The sequence below is a fragment of the Coffea arabica genome, chromosome 1c, assembly GCF_036785885.1.
Source record: "Coffea arabica cultivar ET-39 chromosome 1c, Coffea Arabica ET-39 HiFi, whole genome shotgun sequence".
NCBI lineage: Eukaryota > Viridiplantae > Streptophyta > Magnoliopsida > Gentianales > Rubiaceae > Coffea > Coffea arabica.
The window spans coordinates 57,328,966-57,343,950 of record NC_092310.1 but is presented as its reverse complement, the minus strand read 5'-3'; the positions used below and the strand labels follow the sequence as shown (position 1 = coordinate 57,343,950).

At 37.0% G+C, this 14,985-nt stretch overlaps 1 protein-coding gene and 1 long non-coding RNA gene across 9 annotated transcripts; both read left to right on the top strand.

The window, feature by feature from the left end:
- Nucleotides 1-3,503: 3,503 nt before the first annotated feature.
- Nucleotides 3,504-4,649, top strand: LOC113714063 (uncharacterized). Its single transcript, XR_003453669.2, has 2 exons — nucleotides 3,504-3,641; nucleotides 4,409-4,649. It is a non-coding gene; the product is annotated as an uncharacterized lncRNA (long non-coding RNA).
- A 2,167-nt stretch (nucleotides 4,650-6,816) lies between these two features.
- On the top strand, nucleotides 6,817-14,951 carry LOC113714044 (uncharacterized). Of its 8 annotated transcripts, none has more exons than XM_027237846.2 (17): nucleotides 6,817-7,071; nucleotides 7,174-7,303; nucleotides 7,601-7,689; nucleotides 8,419-8,578; nucleotides 8,687-8,825; nucleotides 9,611-9,704; nucleotides 10,592-10,732; nucleotides 11,387-11,487; nucleotides 11,676-11,789; nucleotides 11,988-12,211; nucleotides 12,875-12,933; nucleotides 13,009-13,194; nucleotides 13,270-13,393; nucleotides 13,468-13,526; nucleotides 13,789-13,934; nucleotides 14,074-14,238; nucleotides 14,443-14,951. In XM_027237846.2, the coding sequence occupies exons 1-17, from the start codon at nucleotides 6,999-7,001 to the stop codon at nucleotides 14,737-14,739; spliced, it is 2,301 nt and encodes a 766-aa protein (XP_027093647.2). In that variant the 5' UTR covers nucleotides 6,817-6,998; the 3' UTR covers nucleotides 14,740-14,951. The 8 variants fall into 8 exon arrangements, with proteins under 8 accessions (XP_027093647.2, XP_071937610.1, XP_027093642.2 ...); XM_072081509.1 differs by having other exon boundaries at nucleotides 7,591-7,619; XM_027237841.2 differs by having other exon boundaries at nucleotides 7,147-7,303.
- The last annotated feature ends 34 nt before the right edge of the window (nucleotides 14,952-14,985 follow it).

Here is a 14,985-nt window from a genome sequence, read left to right as displayed (position 1 = left end):
GTCTTCTATACATCCTTCTTTTTCACTGCAGCACTTTCCATCATTTTCTTCGTCAAGCTTGTACCTAAGCATCATAAGAGGTAGATTGATTAGCTATAAAAGGTGAACCATAGTCCACAGAGGCTGGACATGGACTATATATGGCTACTGGCAGTGAGGGCGAGGTGATTTGCTTATCTAAATTCGTTGACATTTTGGGTCGAAACAGTCAAGACTTGGTGCTGCCGCTGGCCAACCAGTGGCTCATAACATTAACAGGTGAGGTAAGGCCAAAGACGTAGAGAGAGGCTGTCTGCCTCCCTGTCTTCAAAAAGTTGAAAATCATCATTCCACACATTTCTTTTTGGTGGTTAACACTAAAACACAAACAATCATCAACTCATTCATCCATTCATTGAATAATCTTTGTCATATTGACTTTTTAAAGTTTTAATGCCAAATTTCACGGAAATATGGGATGCATAACGTGATGGTTGGTTTCAATTCTCAACTATGGGCACTGAGCAGGCAAGTGATGACTTCAGGGGAACTTAGCACTGTTAACATAGCATTGAGAGTTCGACTTTTCAATAACGCATTGGAACTAATCTCATCCTCATTACTAACTGTAATTACTGAATTATTACTACTACTAAACCCCATTTGACTTATTATTATGTGATGATGCCACTCTATAATCAAGGACAGCAAAGCCCTCGTTCTCATCTTTCCCTACGACATTATGACCCTACAACTACATGGGGATTTGTCATGCTTCGTCTTAATTTTCACACCAGTATTACTACGTTAATTCTCCTCGATCACACTAGTATGATGCTTTCAATGCAATGGAGAGGATAGAAAAGGACAAAAAGCATCCTGAATTCAATAACAAGCACAAAATGAAAAAATAAAAATAAAAATAAAAATCCCGAGCACTAAACTGTCTAAAATAGAAAAAGACTTGAAAAGCGTGATTAATTGATTAAACTTTTCTTCTGTATATGTAAATTTCTAAATGTCAAAGTCAGATATCAAACATTTCATTTTTTGTATAACATTCACATTATACTAGATTAGATATAGGCATAATTGCTGCTTAATTTAAAGATAGATGGCCAACTAGCATAAGCGTGCTTTGAAATTTGCTTTTCGTAATATTCTAGTTTTCAAATGTCAATAAGCCTACGGGGATAAAGCTGGAAAGTAACTAGTACAAATTATTAACGTTTCTTTAACAAAATCAAATCTGTTTTAGAGAAACTCTTTCCAGTAAGACACTCCAATTTTTTCTTTGAAATTATATCGTCGCCAGTAATGGATGGATCGGTTACACCTGTTTTCCATTCTGCGCTCTTATACTCATCGATCTTCTCACGTTAATGCATTTTGGCATGTTTTCATACAAAAACTTGCAATAGTAACAGGAAAAGAAATGGAGAAATTTTTTTTTTTTTTTTTTTTTTAGCTTGCTTTGCGTGTAACTACGTACTATTTTACACGGGCAAGTTTCTTTTGGAAGCCAGGAAATTATTTCTGAAGCTGCAGTGTGCGTGCCCACATAGTTACGCAAAAACACAGAGAGGGATTCTCTCTTTTTTTTTTTTTTTAGCACAAAGAGAGAGGGAGAGAGATATTTTACTAACCATATATATGAAGAAAAGGATCTTTAATTAGAGGGGTAACTGTTTCTTACTGCAAGTCTTTTATGTAAGTCAGGAATCCAACTCTGATTCAAAGGCCTAAATTATTAGGTTTTGAACCCTTACTTACATATATTAACCGTTCTTTCTTTCTCCATCTCTCGGACCAATACGAGACATGACCCTTTACTCATCAGTTAACTTGACATTTTGTGTGGTCGAAAGCAATCAAAGGAAAGGATATATATACTAATACAAATTGGTTCGGCCAATTAGATAATGAAGGTAAGTCAGTTGAAAGCTCATCTGACAAATACCCCACGCACGCATATATGCCATTTTTGTGAAGCGTTCTCTTTTATAAATTATATGGGGAATAAACATTTCCAATGCACGTAGATGATGGAGAAAGAATAAAGAGCTCATTCGACAGGATATAATATGATCGGCCACTTCAAGATGGCGCGAATGGAATATTAAACTAAATCAGCGATAAAGAAGCGAATCAAGCGAAGAACAACTCCACCAATTTCAAAGCTTAATGTTCGCAAGTCAAAGCAAGCTTTCTTCTGGGCTACCGTCCAAGCAAGAAAAAGCCACTGTGATGTGATGATCATAATTCATAATCTACATCTTCTTCCCTTCTCCTGCCTTTTTCTTTCCTTCTTTCTTTCTGGTGCCCGGCTCTTTCCCTCCCAAGTAGATTCTTTATTAACGAACAAATGGCCCCATAGAAATAGAATAGCAGCACGGTAAACACTAGTACAGCAGCAAATTCAAGAGTGACTGGAGATCTTGAATAACATGACTGTTATGCCCCCCTCCCATACATCTTCTACGTGACACAACATAATAATCTTTATTGCATCAATTCTCTCCAGCTAGATAGATAGATACCTTAATCATCTGCTCTAGAATTTTTACGGGTGTAAAAAGCATCAGGGACAATTGGCATCTACTCTCCGCTGTGAATATTTGACTCTCGACATCTGGAAATGACACGCCAGGACCAGGTGATGAATTATACAGCTAGCGTACATGGTTGGAAGAGCCCGTGTTCTGTGACATGTTTACCCCTTCTCGTTAATTTTCCTTTCCAGCATAGTCTCCAAATTTTTATATGATCGATCAAGTTAAAAAACGCAAGCACATTCCTGTCCATGCAACTATTTTCTATACGACTTTGAGCTTCGAGAGCTGAATTATAAATAATTCTTGGAAATAGTTACAGTAATTCTCTCAACGTTAACAAGTCTTCGTGCTTGAACCTTTTTGTTCTCCAAACAAAGAAAAAAAGGAAAAAGATAATACTACTATAAAAGACAAAAGAAGGGGTACTTTGGTCAACTTATGCACCGGTCGAGGATTTTGAACCTCAAAATAAATATTACGTCGATGCTGAGGTGGTTCTTCAATTCCTCCCCAACAAATGTGTACCGAATTTCAAAATCTTCTTTCCCATGTTTACTTTTGGTGAAGCTTCTCTCCTCCCATCTTTCCATCTTTCTTGCTTTCCTTCTATTCTTTGTCTCCCTCTTTCTCTTTCTTCTCTGTCTTCTGCCCTCCGTGACGACTCTGGATCTCTAGCTACTTAGCTAGCAGTTGGGGAGGTGTATAAGTGGTTCATGGATATTGATCTCTTGTGGGCTGTCGGGGGGTGGCTTCTTATTCCTGATTGCATGGCAACATTGAAAACCTCATCGAAAATCTCCGAAAGCTCTTCAAAATCCCAAAACCCTTTCCTTCTCTTTCTTGGCCTCATTTTCATCTTCCTCGTTCTCGTACACTCCTCTGATCCCTCCATTAGTCCATCTCTGGAATCAACTCAAACTCTTGTCCCTCATTCTTCACCATCATCAGCCTCATCGCCATCACCACCATCATCTGCTATGAAACTGCACTCCAGAAGGAGCAAAACTATGCACACACCATCATCATCATCATCTTCTGCTTCTAGGGAGTTTGAAGCTGGTGAACATGAAGTTCCAAGCGGACCAAACCCCATATCAAATTGAAAAGGTAAGCTCGTTGAATTACACAATTTGAAGTCTACTCACGAACCGGGAAGGATGCTAGCTAGCTAGCTTGAGTCGTTGCTATCATCTCTGGTAATCCTCGTATCAGTCGCCACCAAATATTAGTTGTCCTCAGCGAGAGGATTAAGTTAATTGGCTTTGTTGTCTTGGCCATTGTTATTAGCATCACTTTTTGCCCTTAATTCTCTATCATATCCTCTTTTGTAGAATTGTATAGCAAAAGAACCTATTTATAATATATCCTTGTATGTAAGGATCTACATATTTCGGATATAGATCATAAACTATCCATGATAATTATTATGGTATTGCACTAGATTGCTGCTGTTAGTGTTACATATAGTTTTGAGACATAGGGAGAGAGAGAGAGAGAGAGCATCTTTAGTTTGCTTGTGTAATTCGTTGATTGGTTGAAATATTTATGTATATTTTCTTTCTTTCTTTCTTTCTACTTTGCTTCAAGCATTTATTCCTTTCAAATTTCTCGAACGAGCAAGCTTTTATCACTCCCTCCTTTGTCTTGGTGCAGTCTTTTCATCAATAAGTTTTTTCCATTTTATGATACCTGTCTGAAGGATGGATAGCAGGACATAACAAATAACAAGATCAACTGCATGTTCATAAGTTTTCTACTCCTCCAGATTTTATTTATTTTATTTTCGATCTCAACCGATCAAGCTGGTCGAAGTTAATTGATTACGAAGCCGTGATGCCTGTAATATCTCTGAATCTGTTTCATGGTTCCATTAGGGTTTCCTTCGTTTTTCATGAGGAGGGGTAAAGGGAAGAAGAACACGGGATCTTGAACAAAGGTTGGTTCAGTGGTGTCAGATCCGTGGTGGAAGTACCTTTTGTTATTTCCTGCAAAATTATTTCAGTAGCTTTGGACTTTTACTTTTGTCTTCTCAAAACACAAAATCCAATAAAGCTGATACCAAACAGACATGATGAGCCCATGATTTCATAATGATAACAGTCTCATTTCCTGTAATTGAGCAATCATATGCGCCCAGTGGCAGTTCTATTCAGCAAAACTAATAAAGCAAGAAAGAAGTTTTGGCGTACGGATGTGAGAAGAAAAGTTTAGTGCAATGTCTCATCATCCTTTGACACAAACATATGGTCTTGTTGACGATGGATGCTTCTTGTTCATTGTACGATTTGGTGCTGCGTTGGGGAACTATTTGTATTGGAAAAAGAAAACCACTTTAATGTTATGGTTAGCTATTGTTTGATTATGAATGAATGCATGCCAGCTGATGACAAAGAAAGTACTCCCATAACTGATTACTGGTAACAGTTTGTACTAGTAGCAGTAGTATATACTGTACATTTGTGCAGGCAACATAAGTGCCCTGTATTATTTACTATGACGCTTCGATACGCTTTGATCATATCCAACTTAATTACAATATGTTTATGAAAAAAAGAGGAGGGTCAAAAATTGGTCGAGAATAATAGATCTCTTCTTTAAAGACTAAATAAACAAAAAGTATTCGTAACTACGAGAGCCCATATTCGATCATCAACATAAACATACGCTTAATTACTAGTTCCACCAAAAAAAAAAAGAGAGAGAGAGAGAAAGAAAAAAAGATTTGATGGGAGTTAAAATGGTTAAGTTTGCTTACAACTTTGTACTAGTTAAAGAGATGTTACAGTACAATACAATAGTTGATGTTTCCAAGGTCTTGGCGTCAATAAACTTGTATTTATTAACATAATATGCACATGGGAAATGAGTCCTAATACAAAATTTTATCACGTCTAGGATTAGTCTTATGTCATACAATTAAGAAATTAACTATTTTTCTCTACTCGAAGAGACGTAATTCGTGGTAAGATAGGCATAATTCCTCCCAATTTTTGGTAAATTTTGCACGATAGAAATTTTCAAAACAATTGTGGTTGACAAAAAAAGCATTCTAGGAAGGCAAAGAGACAAGCTCAACCGGAAGAAGCAATTGACATTACATACACGAAGGTGAAATGGTACTCTGCTTACCTCACACTACAAGTAAATTGGCCGGACCTCTTCTGGAAAGCTGAACTGCAATCAAGAATGTCAAGGCGGTTTGCTTTTGCTTTTGCTTCTTTTTTTTTTTTTTTCAGGCCATCACTGAAAAAGTTGATTAGAAAAAAAGAAAAAAAAAAGTCAGTCCTTTGGGTCATGGTAGCAGGGATGCAAGACCACATGGCATGCTCAACAAGCTACAATGCCATCTTTAGCATGCAGGCCCAAAATGCAAAGTGTTCCCCTTTTGCAAAAGTAAAAATCTGCTTTCTTTCTGGCTCTGTCTTGGTACCCAAGCTGCCATGGCTCACGAATACTACTGGTTGGAGTCCTACTTCGTCACAATCAAATCAACGCAGTGCAGAGTAGGGTTAGTAACAAATTGGCTCCTCCAAAGCACACGTTGTCATAGTTGCGTCCCAAATTCGGTATGATTTATGGTGTGTTCGATAGATAGATGGAACTGAAGTACGAAAACTAAACCCTAAAATTTGAATCCATTAAGTTACTAAATTAAATTATTAAGCACAAAATTTTATACATTTGAGCTACTAAGTACTACATCTGATACATTTGAGTGTATATTACATTAAATAATAAGTGAATAGCTTATCCCTTTGTTAAGTAGTACTAAATCTGATATCGTTAAGTGCATATCACATTAAATGATAAGTGAATAGTTTATCACTTAGTATTTTGAAGGGAAGTTTTGTTTAAAAAATTCAGTGTCATTTAATTAATTCAGATGTTTTATTTTTTACCATTAAATGCATCTGAACATATTAAAATCTGAGTCTATTAAGTGTAACTTTAAGCATTGAATTAGGTTACGGTCACATGAGTTGCAAGCGTCGCATGGCAGGAAAAAAAAATGGAAAAAGGAAAAGCCCAATCTAATGCTTTTGTCTTATTTTCGGCAAAACATTAAGAAAATAGCAAAGGACAAAGGCCCAAATCAACAAGAAGCACGAAAAAAGTGAAGGCTTCAGGTATGCCGTGCCCAATTAATGTAACATGGATAAGCATTAAGCATGCGTCTCTAGGGCCTGGCAGTGGATGCGCTTTCTTGTCAGCCCAATGTGGGATTCCCCCGTTCGGATTCGAAGCAAAGCAGTACTACAAAATAGTAGTAACAGCAAAGCCTGGATCCAAATTCCAAACCCGCTTTCGTCGAAACTAATTCGAAGTCCAGCAGACTCGAGACTTTGGAAATTCATTCTCCCGCCGTCCTCTCCTCGCCGAGTAAGCTCAGGGAGAAGAACGAAAAGCAAAAAAGAGGAAAAGGGTAGCGAAGCAAATAGTAAAAGGTGGATAAATTTCTCTGGGATGGTAATAAAGATGGCAGTCAGACTTAGGAACTTTAAGGAAATCCCAAGACTCGTTTCCAAGTTTTACCCTGGTATAAATTTTACTCCTACAACCTACCTACTCATCATTTCTATTGAACTCAATTAATTTCTGTTCTTTTAATCAGCTCTTTTGCTTTCCTATTTCTTGTTAGTTTGTTATGGAAGTTACCAATCATCTAGGGGAGGCATTGATAATTTGTGGCTGCGTTGGTTATCTTCGAGTCATGAGTGCTTGAGAAATAACAAGAAGCTCGAATGGAGCAGAAGCCTTCATTCCCAGAGGTAGTAATAATTTCAATTTCTATTTTTTCATTGAGGATTCTGGTAGAAATAATCTTAATTGAAACGGTAACAGCAGTGATTTGCTAGTACTGTCATTTAGGATTTTGTATAGTTTTTAATTGTCCAAGCAAAATTGAGAATCATTACTTGTTTAAATCTTAATTCTTGATTAAATTATTGAGGGCTTGATTTGACTGAGGAGGTTACTGGTCAATTCCTAATGTGGGACCTTTGCTATTATGATCAATGTTTGCCAGCTCCCAAAAGTTCTTACTTTTCAATGACAGTTATTTTCAGGTACTCAACATCGCGAGAGGTATCACCTGAACCTCTATCTGAAGCTGATTTCCTTTCTTTTATTCAATCTACTCTCGATGAACACCAAGGTGAGGCAGACCTACATGTTTAATTTCTAAGAACTATGTTTATTTTGTAGAAGTTTGCTACTTTCTGCAATCAACATCACCCGTGTACTTTCGATCATAATGATACTTCTAATTTGATCGTATTTTAGATGCTATAATGGACATAAAATTGACTATTAGGCGTTTCTTTGGGTGCAAAGAGTGAAGGTTGAGATTGTTGGTTGGCACATAATACCATGTCTATGATGTGTTTAATATTTGATATTGGAAATCCATTTTAAAACTAATCTGCTAGATTAGATAATGAAGATGAACTATTTTACAATGTTTTGGCTATTAGAACTTGATGTTCTGTGTTTATATTAGCTGTTTGGTGCTTGCCAACTTGTATTATGATTATTTACTGATCAAAAGTGTGCTCTTTTTAAGTGGATATTCTAGACCACTTTCTGGTTGTGCATGTTGGAACATCAAGTAAATGGTTGGTTGACTTTTAAAATGGGAAGATAAAGAGACAATGCCGTTCTGGGACACCCAGACTGCAATTTCTGTTTCCATTTGTACCTTGAAAGAGTGAAGGTAGTGGTTGAAGAAGGTTTATATGTGGTACAGAACTCATGGTTATAAAAGTCTTTTATTGCATATAATCTATTACATTTACATTACTATTTAAGTCATTTACCCTCCTACCGGGTGTCAAGTCTCAGAGTAGCAAGCTCATCTTTCTGAAAGTTCATGTTGTAACCGCAGGCTATTCCTTTAGGTGGTTAAACAAACATGAGGGGTGCAAGAGTTTCTTTAAGAAAGATGGAATCTTCTTAATTGTTGCTGGTGAAGATATTGGAGATTTTGTGCTATCTGGCTGTAATCCCTTGAGCATGTTTGAGAAGGTTAAATCACTTCAGCAAAGGTAGAGTAAACACCTACTGTCAGCTACTTAAGCTTGTTGAATCTGACTGTAGAAGTATGTGACTATATCAGTTAGATCACTCAGTGCTTCTTATTATTGTGGTTGCAGGTATCCTTCTCTACAGGTGATGGGATTCCAATATAGTCCATCAATTTCTTTAAATGCTGTTCCAACAAATTTACTCTGGAGGATCATGGCTGAGTACATTTTGTTTCCCGTTTTATTGTCTAACAAGTGTTATCCTCAGGTGTGTCACTATTTTTTGTTTTAGGGGCCAAGGGAAGAATGCGTTTGGATTGGTTACTCAAAGTAGTTAAACTAACCTCCTATGAGAATTTGTTCAAAGTTGTCTTCCAAATTATCTTGCGAAAAGTCTGCCAAACATTACATTGAAGAAATACTTAGCTTCCTACTTTAGATCCAAAAGTAATATTGCTTTGCTTGTAGTTTCACTTTGACCTTTTTTTGGGAAAAAGTTGAGCAATTGTGCTCTATCTCAATCTGAATGATGCTGTTCTCTGAATCATGTTGATATGCCTACAATTTTGTTGCATGATTATGAAAAGAGTACCATCTTATATATATGCACACATTTGTACACACATAGACAAATCTATCTTGTTTCAAATCTATTCAGTTGGTTGAACTTGAGGTGCTTTTTCCAATTTTTTCGTCAGGTCATTGTGGCTAGATCAGTTGCATCGCCATTTTCATTGTCCCATATCCCATGTATGGTTGTACTACAATATAGAGAAATTGTTGTTATATTTGATGCTCATCTTTTATTTGTTTTGGTTTGTTTAAATCTGAAAGCACCAACTGTGTTTGGGAATGCTACTTGTTAGTTGTGGTATTAAGTTTCAATTTTTTATCACGTGATCGTTCTCGTGTCTCTGACAATGTAATTGGAATGCAGATTCATTATCTTTGGAGCTGATGCCTTCAAATACAAATCTTGTGTGTTCTTTGTCTCACTTTTCTTGAAGGCCATTTATTTTCGTATAAATGTAATTTTTTTTTTCATTTGATTAGAAAAAAGATGGTCCCTGCTACATAATGTTTAAGGGGTTTGAGAGTCCTTTGATCTATCATGAGAAGGATGTTGATCTTGCAACTCTTGATAAAGGTATACAACTTCCTTGTCGTGTATCTGTTGGCCTATTACAACACCTCTTTAGACGTCAGTGTATCAAATCTTCTTTTTTCTGTCATCATTCAAATATAAATACTGGTACTCGTGCATTTGACATGTATACACTTAGTGCATGAACTTGATTTTTGATGGTGGTGATCTTACTCATGAAGTTTTTAGATCCCTAACCGAATTGATTCTGAAGTACCAACTAAAGGATCTTGCTTCCAGAAAGAGTTTTTACTAGCTTTACTTATGATGACTGCTTATTTTACCTGTTATAAATTAGGGTATCACAGGGCTTTTGAATTTATCTTCTTGTTTAATCTCACAATATTTCAAACATGCATTTCCGTAGCACTTCTCTTTATTTTATGTTGTCTAAAATTTTCTTGTTTTCTATGTGCATTTTTGTACCTTTGTTAGAGACAAATTAACTTTTTACTGAAAAGCTTGCATGTTCTTGCTTAGAATCACCTTTTGAATTTCTTTCATATTGAAGTAAAAACACGAATCCTCATTTCCTACTAGATTTATGCTGTATACATGATGTTTAGCGGGAACCCTATTTAAGTGCGGAATATTTTTATGTGGTCCTGAAACTTCCTTTGTTGTCTTGGCCTTACTTTATGCTGCACAGAAGTCTTTCTATAGGCTGTCTTGGGTGCTGTGACACCATAAGTTTACATGAAATAGTCCTCTTTCTAGACCTCTAAAGCTTGTGGGGCTCAATGAAGATTGAAATGATTGGTAGTGGCTTTTTCATGGTTCTTTCTATTATAGTCATGGATTGTTTATTGCAGAATCTATCAGAGATTGCAGTTGTTGTTCACATTGTTTTATTCATTCTGAGGTTCTTTCTTTGGTTATCTTAATTGCAGCTGTCAAAATCTTAACTGCGGATCATGGTCAGATCTCTAGGTTGGTAAATAAGCTGGAAAGCAGTTGGGCAAATCGAATTCAGATTGTCAAGGAACCACATCACTACTCATCCTTGCGGAATTTGTTTCTTTGCTTCCCAGGTGAATATTTCTAAATATATTGGTTAAATAAATCTATCGCCTGATGCTGCAATGGGAATCTTTCTGGCATATGTGACTAGAATAGTTGTAAATAAACAAGTAGGTAAGTTTGATGGCCTGCAACATAATGGAATTCTTCTCAACATAACAGTTAGGATGGTCTCTTTTACTTCTAGTTGAATTGAAGAACTTAGCATTCTTGTGTTCATTCATGACTTGTCTGAAGAGTTGGCCCGGGTTACTGCTGTTCCATGAATAGCTTGTGCAACCTTCCATACATGATTAAATGAGACGTGCTACTCATGGAAAATGTTAAAAAGCTATATAATCTATATAATCTATATAATCTTTTGTATACATGATGAATGCCCTTTTCTGTTCTCTTGTATTCTTGTCTTTGTTTTTATTTTTGGCCCCTTTTTGCTTGGTATAGGAGCTCAGAGAGAGATTATTGTGCAATCAAGTTCAGTTAAATCCTGATGGTTGAGCCATTAGCAAGGAGCATTATTGCATCTTTCAACATTAATTGTCTGGGTCATATTAGATTTGTCCCAGTGTTTCTTGGCTCTAAACCTAGTACCTGTACAGCTATTATAAGATGTTGGATTATTTCAGTTGAAAATGAGAATTGTTATTGTTCCTTATTTTTGGCAGGTTGTATTTCTGTAGATGAAGATGGAAATCGCTTGTTCCTTTCTGATTCTAACCATCATCGCATCATCATCTTCGATATCAATGCAAAGATTTTGGACTCTGTATGTGGATGTGGGTGTGTGTGTGTGTGTATATATATATTTTTTAATTTTTGACTTTAGTTCTTACGAAATTCAACTGTCAAATTGTGAATTCCTTGAAATTAACCCTGAAAACTAGAAGTATTTAATAGTATTATCATTGTGGAGAAAGCAGAAGTTTTATGGTGTTCATTATTATCTGAATCCAGATAGGTTCTGTTCCTGGTTTTGAGGATGCAGAGTTTGAGAATGCCAAGTTGATGCGCCCTGCTGCCTCTTTTTATCATGCTCCTGAGGATTGTTTGTATTTTGTCGACTCGGAGGTATATTTTTTCTCTTTATATTTTCTTATGTAATATGGTGTATCTATTATTGATGCATGAGGTTGATTGTAGTCTTATATATGAATTTTCTATTTTCTGATTCTTCTCTTGCTGTACTTGCTTTGTTTCTTTCTTTTTGGCTTTATCTACTTGTAGCTATGCCTGCAAATTTAACTGACTCTGTTTTCCGCGTTGAAGAACCATGCCATAAGGAGAGCTGATATGGAGAGAAGGGTCGTTGAGACAATTTATCCGACGAACACTAGTAAAAAGACTACTAGTTTATGGAGCTGGGTCCTGGATAAGCTTGGGAAGAAGAGAGAAGTAGACACACCATCTGAGGCGTTTCATTCCGATTCATTGTTGTTTCCTTGGCATCTATTAAAGTCAACCAGCAATGATCTCTTTGTTCTCAATCGCAGGTATAAAACTTTAATTGCCTCATTTACAAATAAACCTGCTTCAAGCTCTAGTTGTATAGCTGAAGGTCTGATTCAATAATGGTGATTGTGAGGAAGTTTATCTGAATTATTAAGAGCCTTTGTATGGTTAAGGAGGCACAAAGCTCAATCTTCAGAGACAGAATGCCTTGACATGTCTTTTCCAGTAATGTTGCTGTTCTTTGCCGTTATTCTTGTTTGTGCGGAAGAGGGGTATTCTGAAAGTGTCTGCACAGCTAATTTTTGAACAGAAAAAGCACCAGATTGCCACTTCTCACCTAAGACCATGGTTTCTTTCTTTTCGTTTTATCCTGTCGATTGCTTCTAAGGCTTCTAAAAGTGGGTCTGAGGGTAACTGAGACTGATCAATTCATCTTAGTCCCTTCCCATTTTCTAGACCAAGCTTATCGTTGCTTACAGAGATAGCATTTGCGATTTGATAATTGCAGATACTGTATCCCATTATCTGTTGTTTGTCCTTTGCTGATGTAGTACTGCTTCCTATTCTTGCTTTAGCAAAGGCTGTCTGTAGGAAAGTTATACCATCTTAAATGACAAGATCATCATTTTTTTCCCCTCAGTGTGGTTGGGGTGGGATTGGTGTTGAGGTGTGGGATGGTGTGATTGATTTACTTCCTTGTTCAGCTTTGGAACTCTATGGATTGTGGATCTGGCTTGTGGGGTTATTAAAGAAGTGGTAAAAGGTCAGTAATTTGTGATTGTTTTTCATTTTCTCTCATTTGTAAGGTTCATAGTATTGATTTGTCAAAATTTAAAAGGTCTTCCGAAGGTTTTGGAAATCTGCGGAGAGGTGATTGTGGAGAAATCATCTGTTTTGAAGCATGTACCTAGTGATTGGTTGCAGCAACAACTAGACATGACTTCCTCACTGGATGGAATTCCTCATTCTGGCTTGTTGTCCTCTGTAGCAAATTTTAAGGATGATTTAGTCCTCTGTGATGCAGGTACAATATTTACCCATCTCTCTTCCTTATTAAGTGGCTTGTGCGATTCATGTTGTGATTAATGTTTCTGCGAAGTGGGTCAGATGGTATTCAAACTTAATGGAAAATCTGGGTCAATATCAAGCTTTCAATTCTCAAATTTTGGTGTCCTTGGGCTTCCTTATTGGTTCTCATTCCCATTGGAACGAGTTTGTGCAGCGTAAGTAAATTGGCTTTCTATGGTAGTTACTTTTTCAGTTACCTTATTGACATATTTTTCTTCTCTTGATGTAGGGGTGATGTATTATCCGAAATGCACATTGATCATATAGAAGGTTTCAGCTTGTTGCCAGGTATTGACTGCTTTGACAAAGTGAATTTCATTGACAGTAACTTTCTGGTAGTCGTTGCAGGGGCTGCTTGGACAGCCCCAGGAAGCTTTTCTATTTAAGTTCATTGCTTCAGCCACTATGATTATAGTATATGAGTTCATCAGTCAATTGACTAAATCTGAGCATGAGATGAATAACCTTTTTCTGTGTGGTATCTTCCTCTGATTCTGATTAATCATCTTGGTGGAACTCTCAATCCTTCTCTGGCTATTGTTGTGTACAGGTAGAGTAAACATATTGATGAAGATACTGATTCCCGAAGACATGGATCTTGTAGAACCATTGGATAAAAGTTGTATATGGTGCCAGGCAAGAGGAACGGCAATGGAAGTCTCTGGAGCTGAGAGCAAGGCTGATTCTACTGAAAAGGTCCTATTTCCAATATGTTCCAGTTTTTAACCTTGGGTTGGATAGCTTAAGCTTCCTCCAACAATGCAGTTTAAAGTGGAAAAGAAAAGGAAACGCCCAGTAGATGCAGAGTTCATCATAGTTTTGGACGTGTATGCAGGTTGGTGTTGCCCAACAGTGGTATGATGAAATTGACCACCTAACATTCACGACATCAGAAGGGGAATCAAGAACAGCAGCGGAGACCACAGGTGAAAACAGGGTAGTTCAAGAAGGCAGAGTTTGCATTGATTGCACCGTTTCAACAAGTCCTGGAACAAGTGAGGTACGACTGTATTCACTTTGTTGCTTTCCTGTAATCTTCTTGTCAGAAGCACATAATTGTACTGCTCGTAGTCAGGTCGGGGAACATTTCCATTTGCCCTCGATCTTTAGAATGGTTACCTCACCTAATCTTAGTTTACTTCCTCTTTGAATTATAGAACTCATTTTGTTCCATAACTTGCACCTCATCTTCATTATTGTCCAGGTCATCATATATGCACCACTGTATTTAAGGCTAAAAAGGAGTTCAAGTTCAAGCACTGACAATCGAGTCGAAGATGCAGCCAGGATAGCAGATATTATCGACCCACTGAGAAAGCCTGCTAGAGATTCAGTCATTCAATTCCTGTTGAGTTCGAAAAGGGATCTAAAAGATCTCATATTTGTCAAGCCCTTGCACGTGAGGCTGAAATTTGATTGTGGTGACCACCCAAAAGCCGATAATTCTAAAAGTGTAGTTCTGACAGCCTCCTCTATAGAAGTGAATGTTGTTGCTCTTTGAGATTGCTCTCATTTCTTCACCAACCAAATATGTTTGTTCATAATTATTATGTCAGTCATCTCAAGTTCAGTGAACGTTTTTCTGGTTTCTATCATACGCCAGGAGTCCTGAAATAACTGCTACCATGAATCAAGGAGTTTTTTCAATTTGGTACCGAGGAAGCTGTAATAATATAGCGTCATTCCTTCCGTAACTGCAGAAATTTTGTGAAATGAGCTTTTGTTTTTTGGACCGGAAGAAATTTCC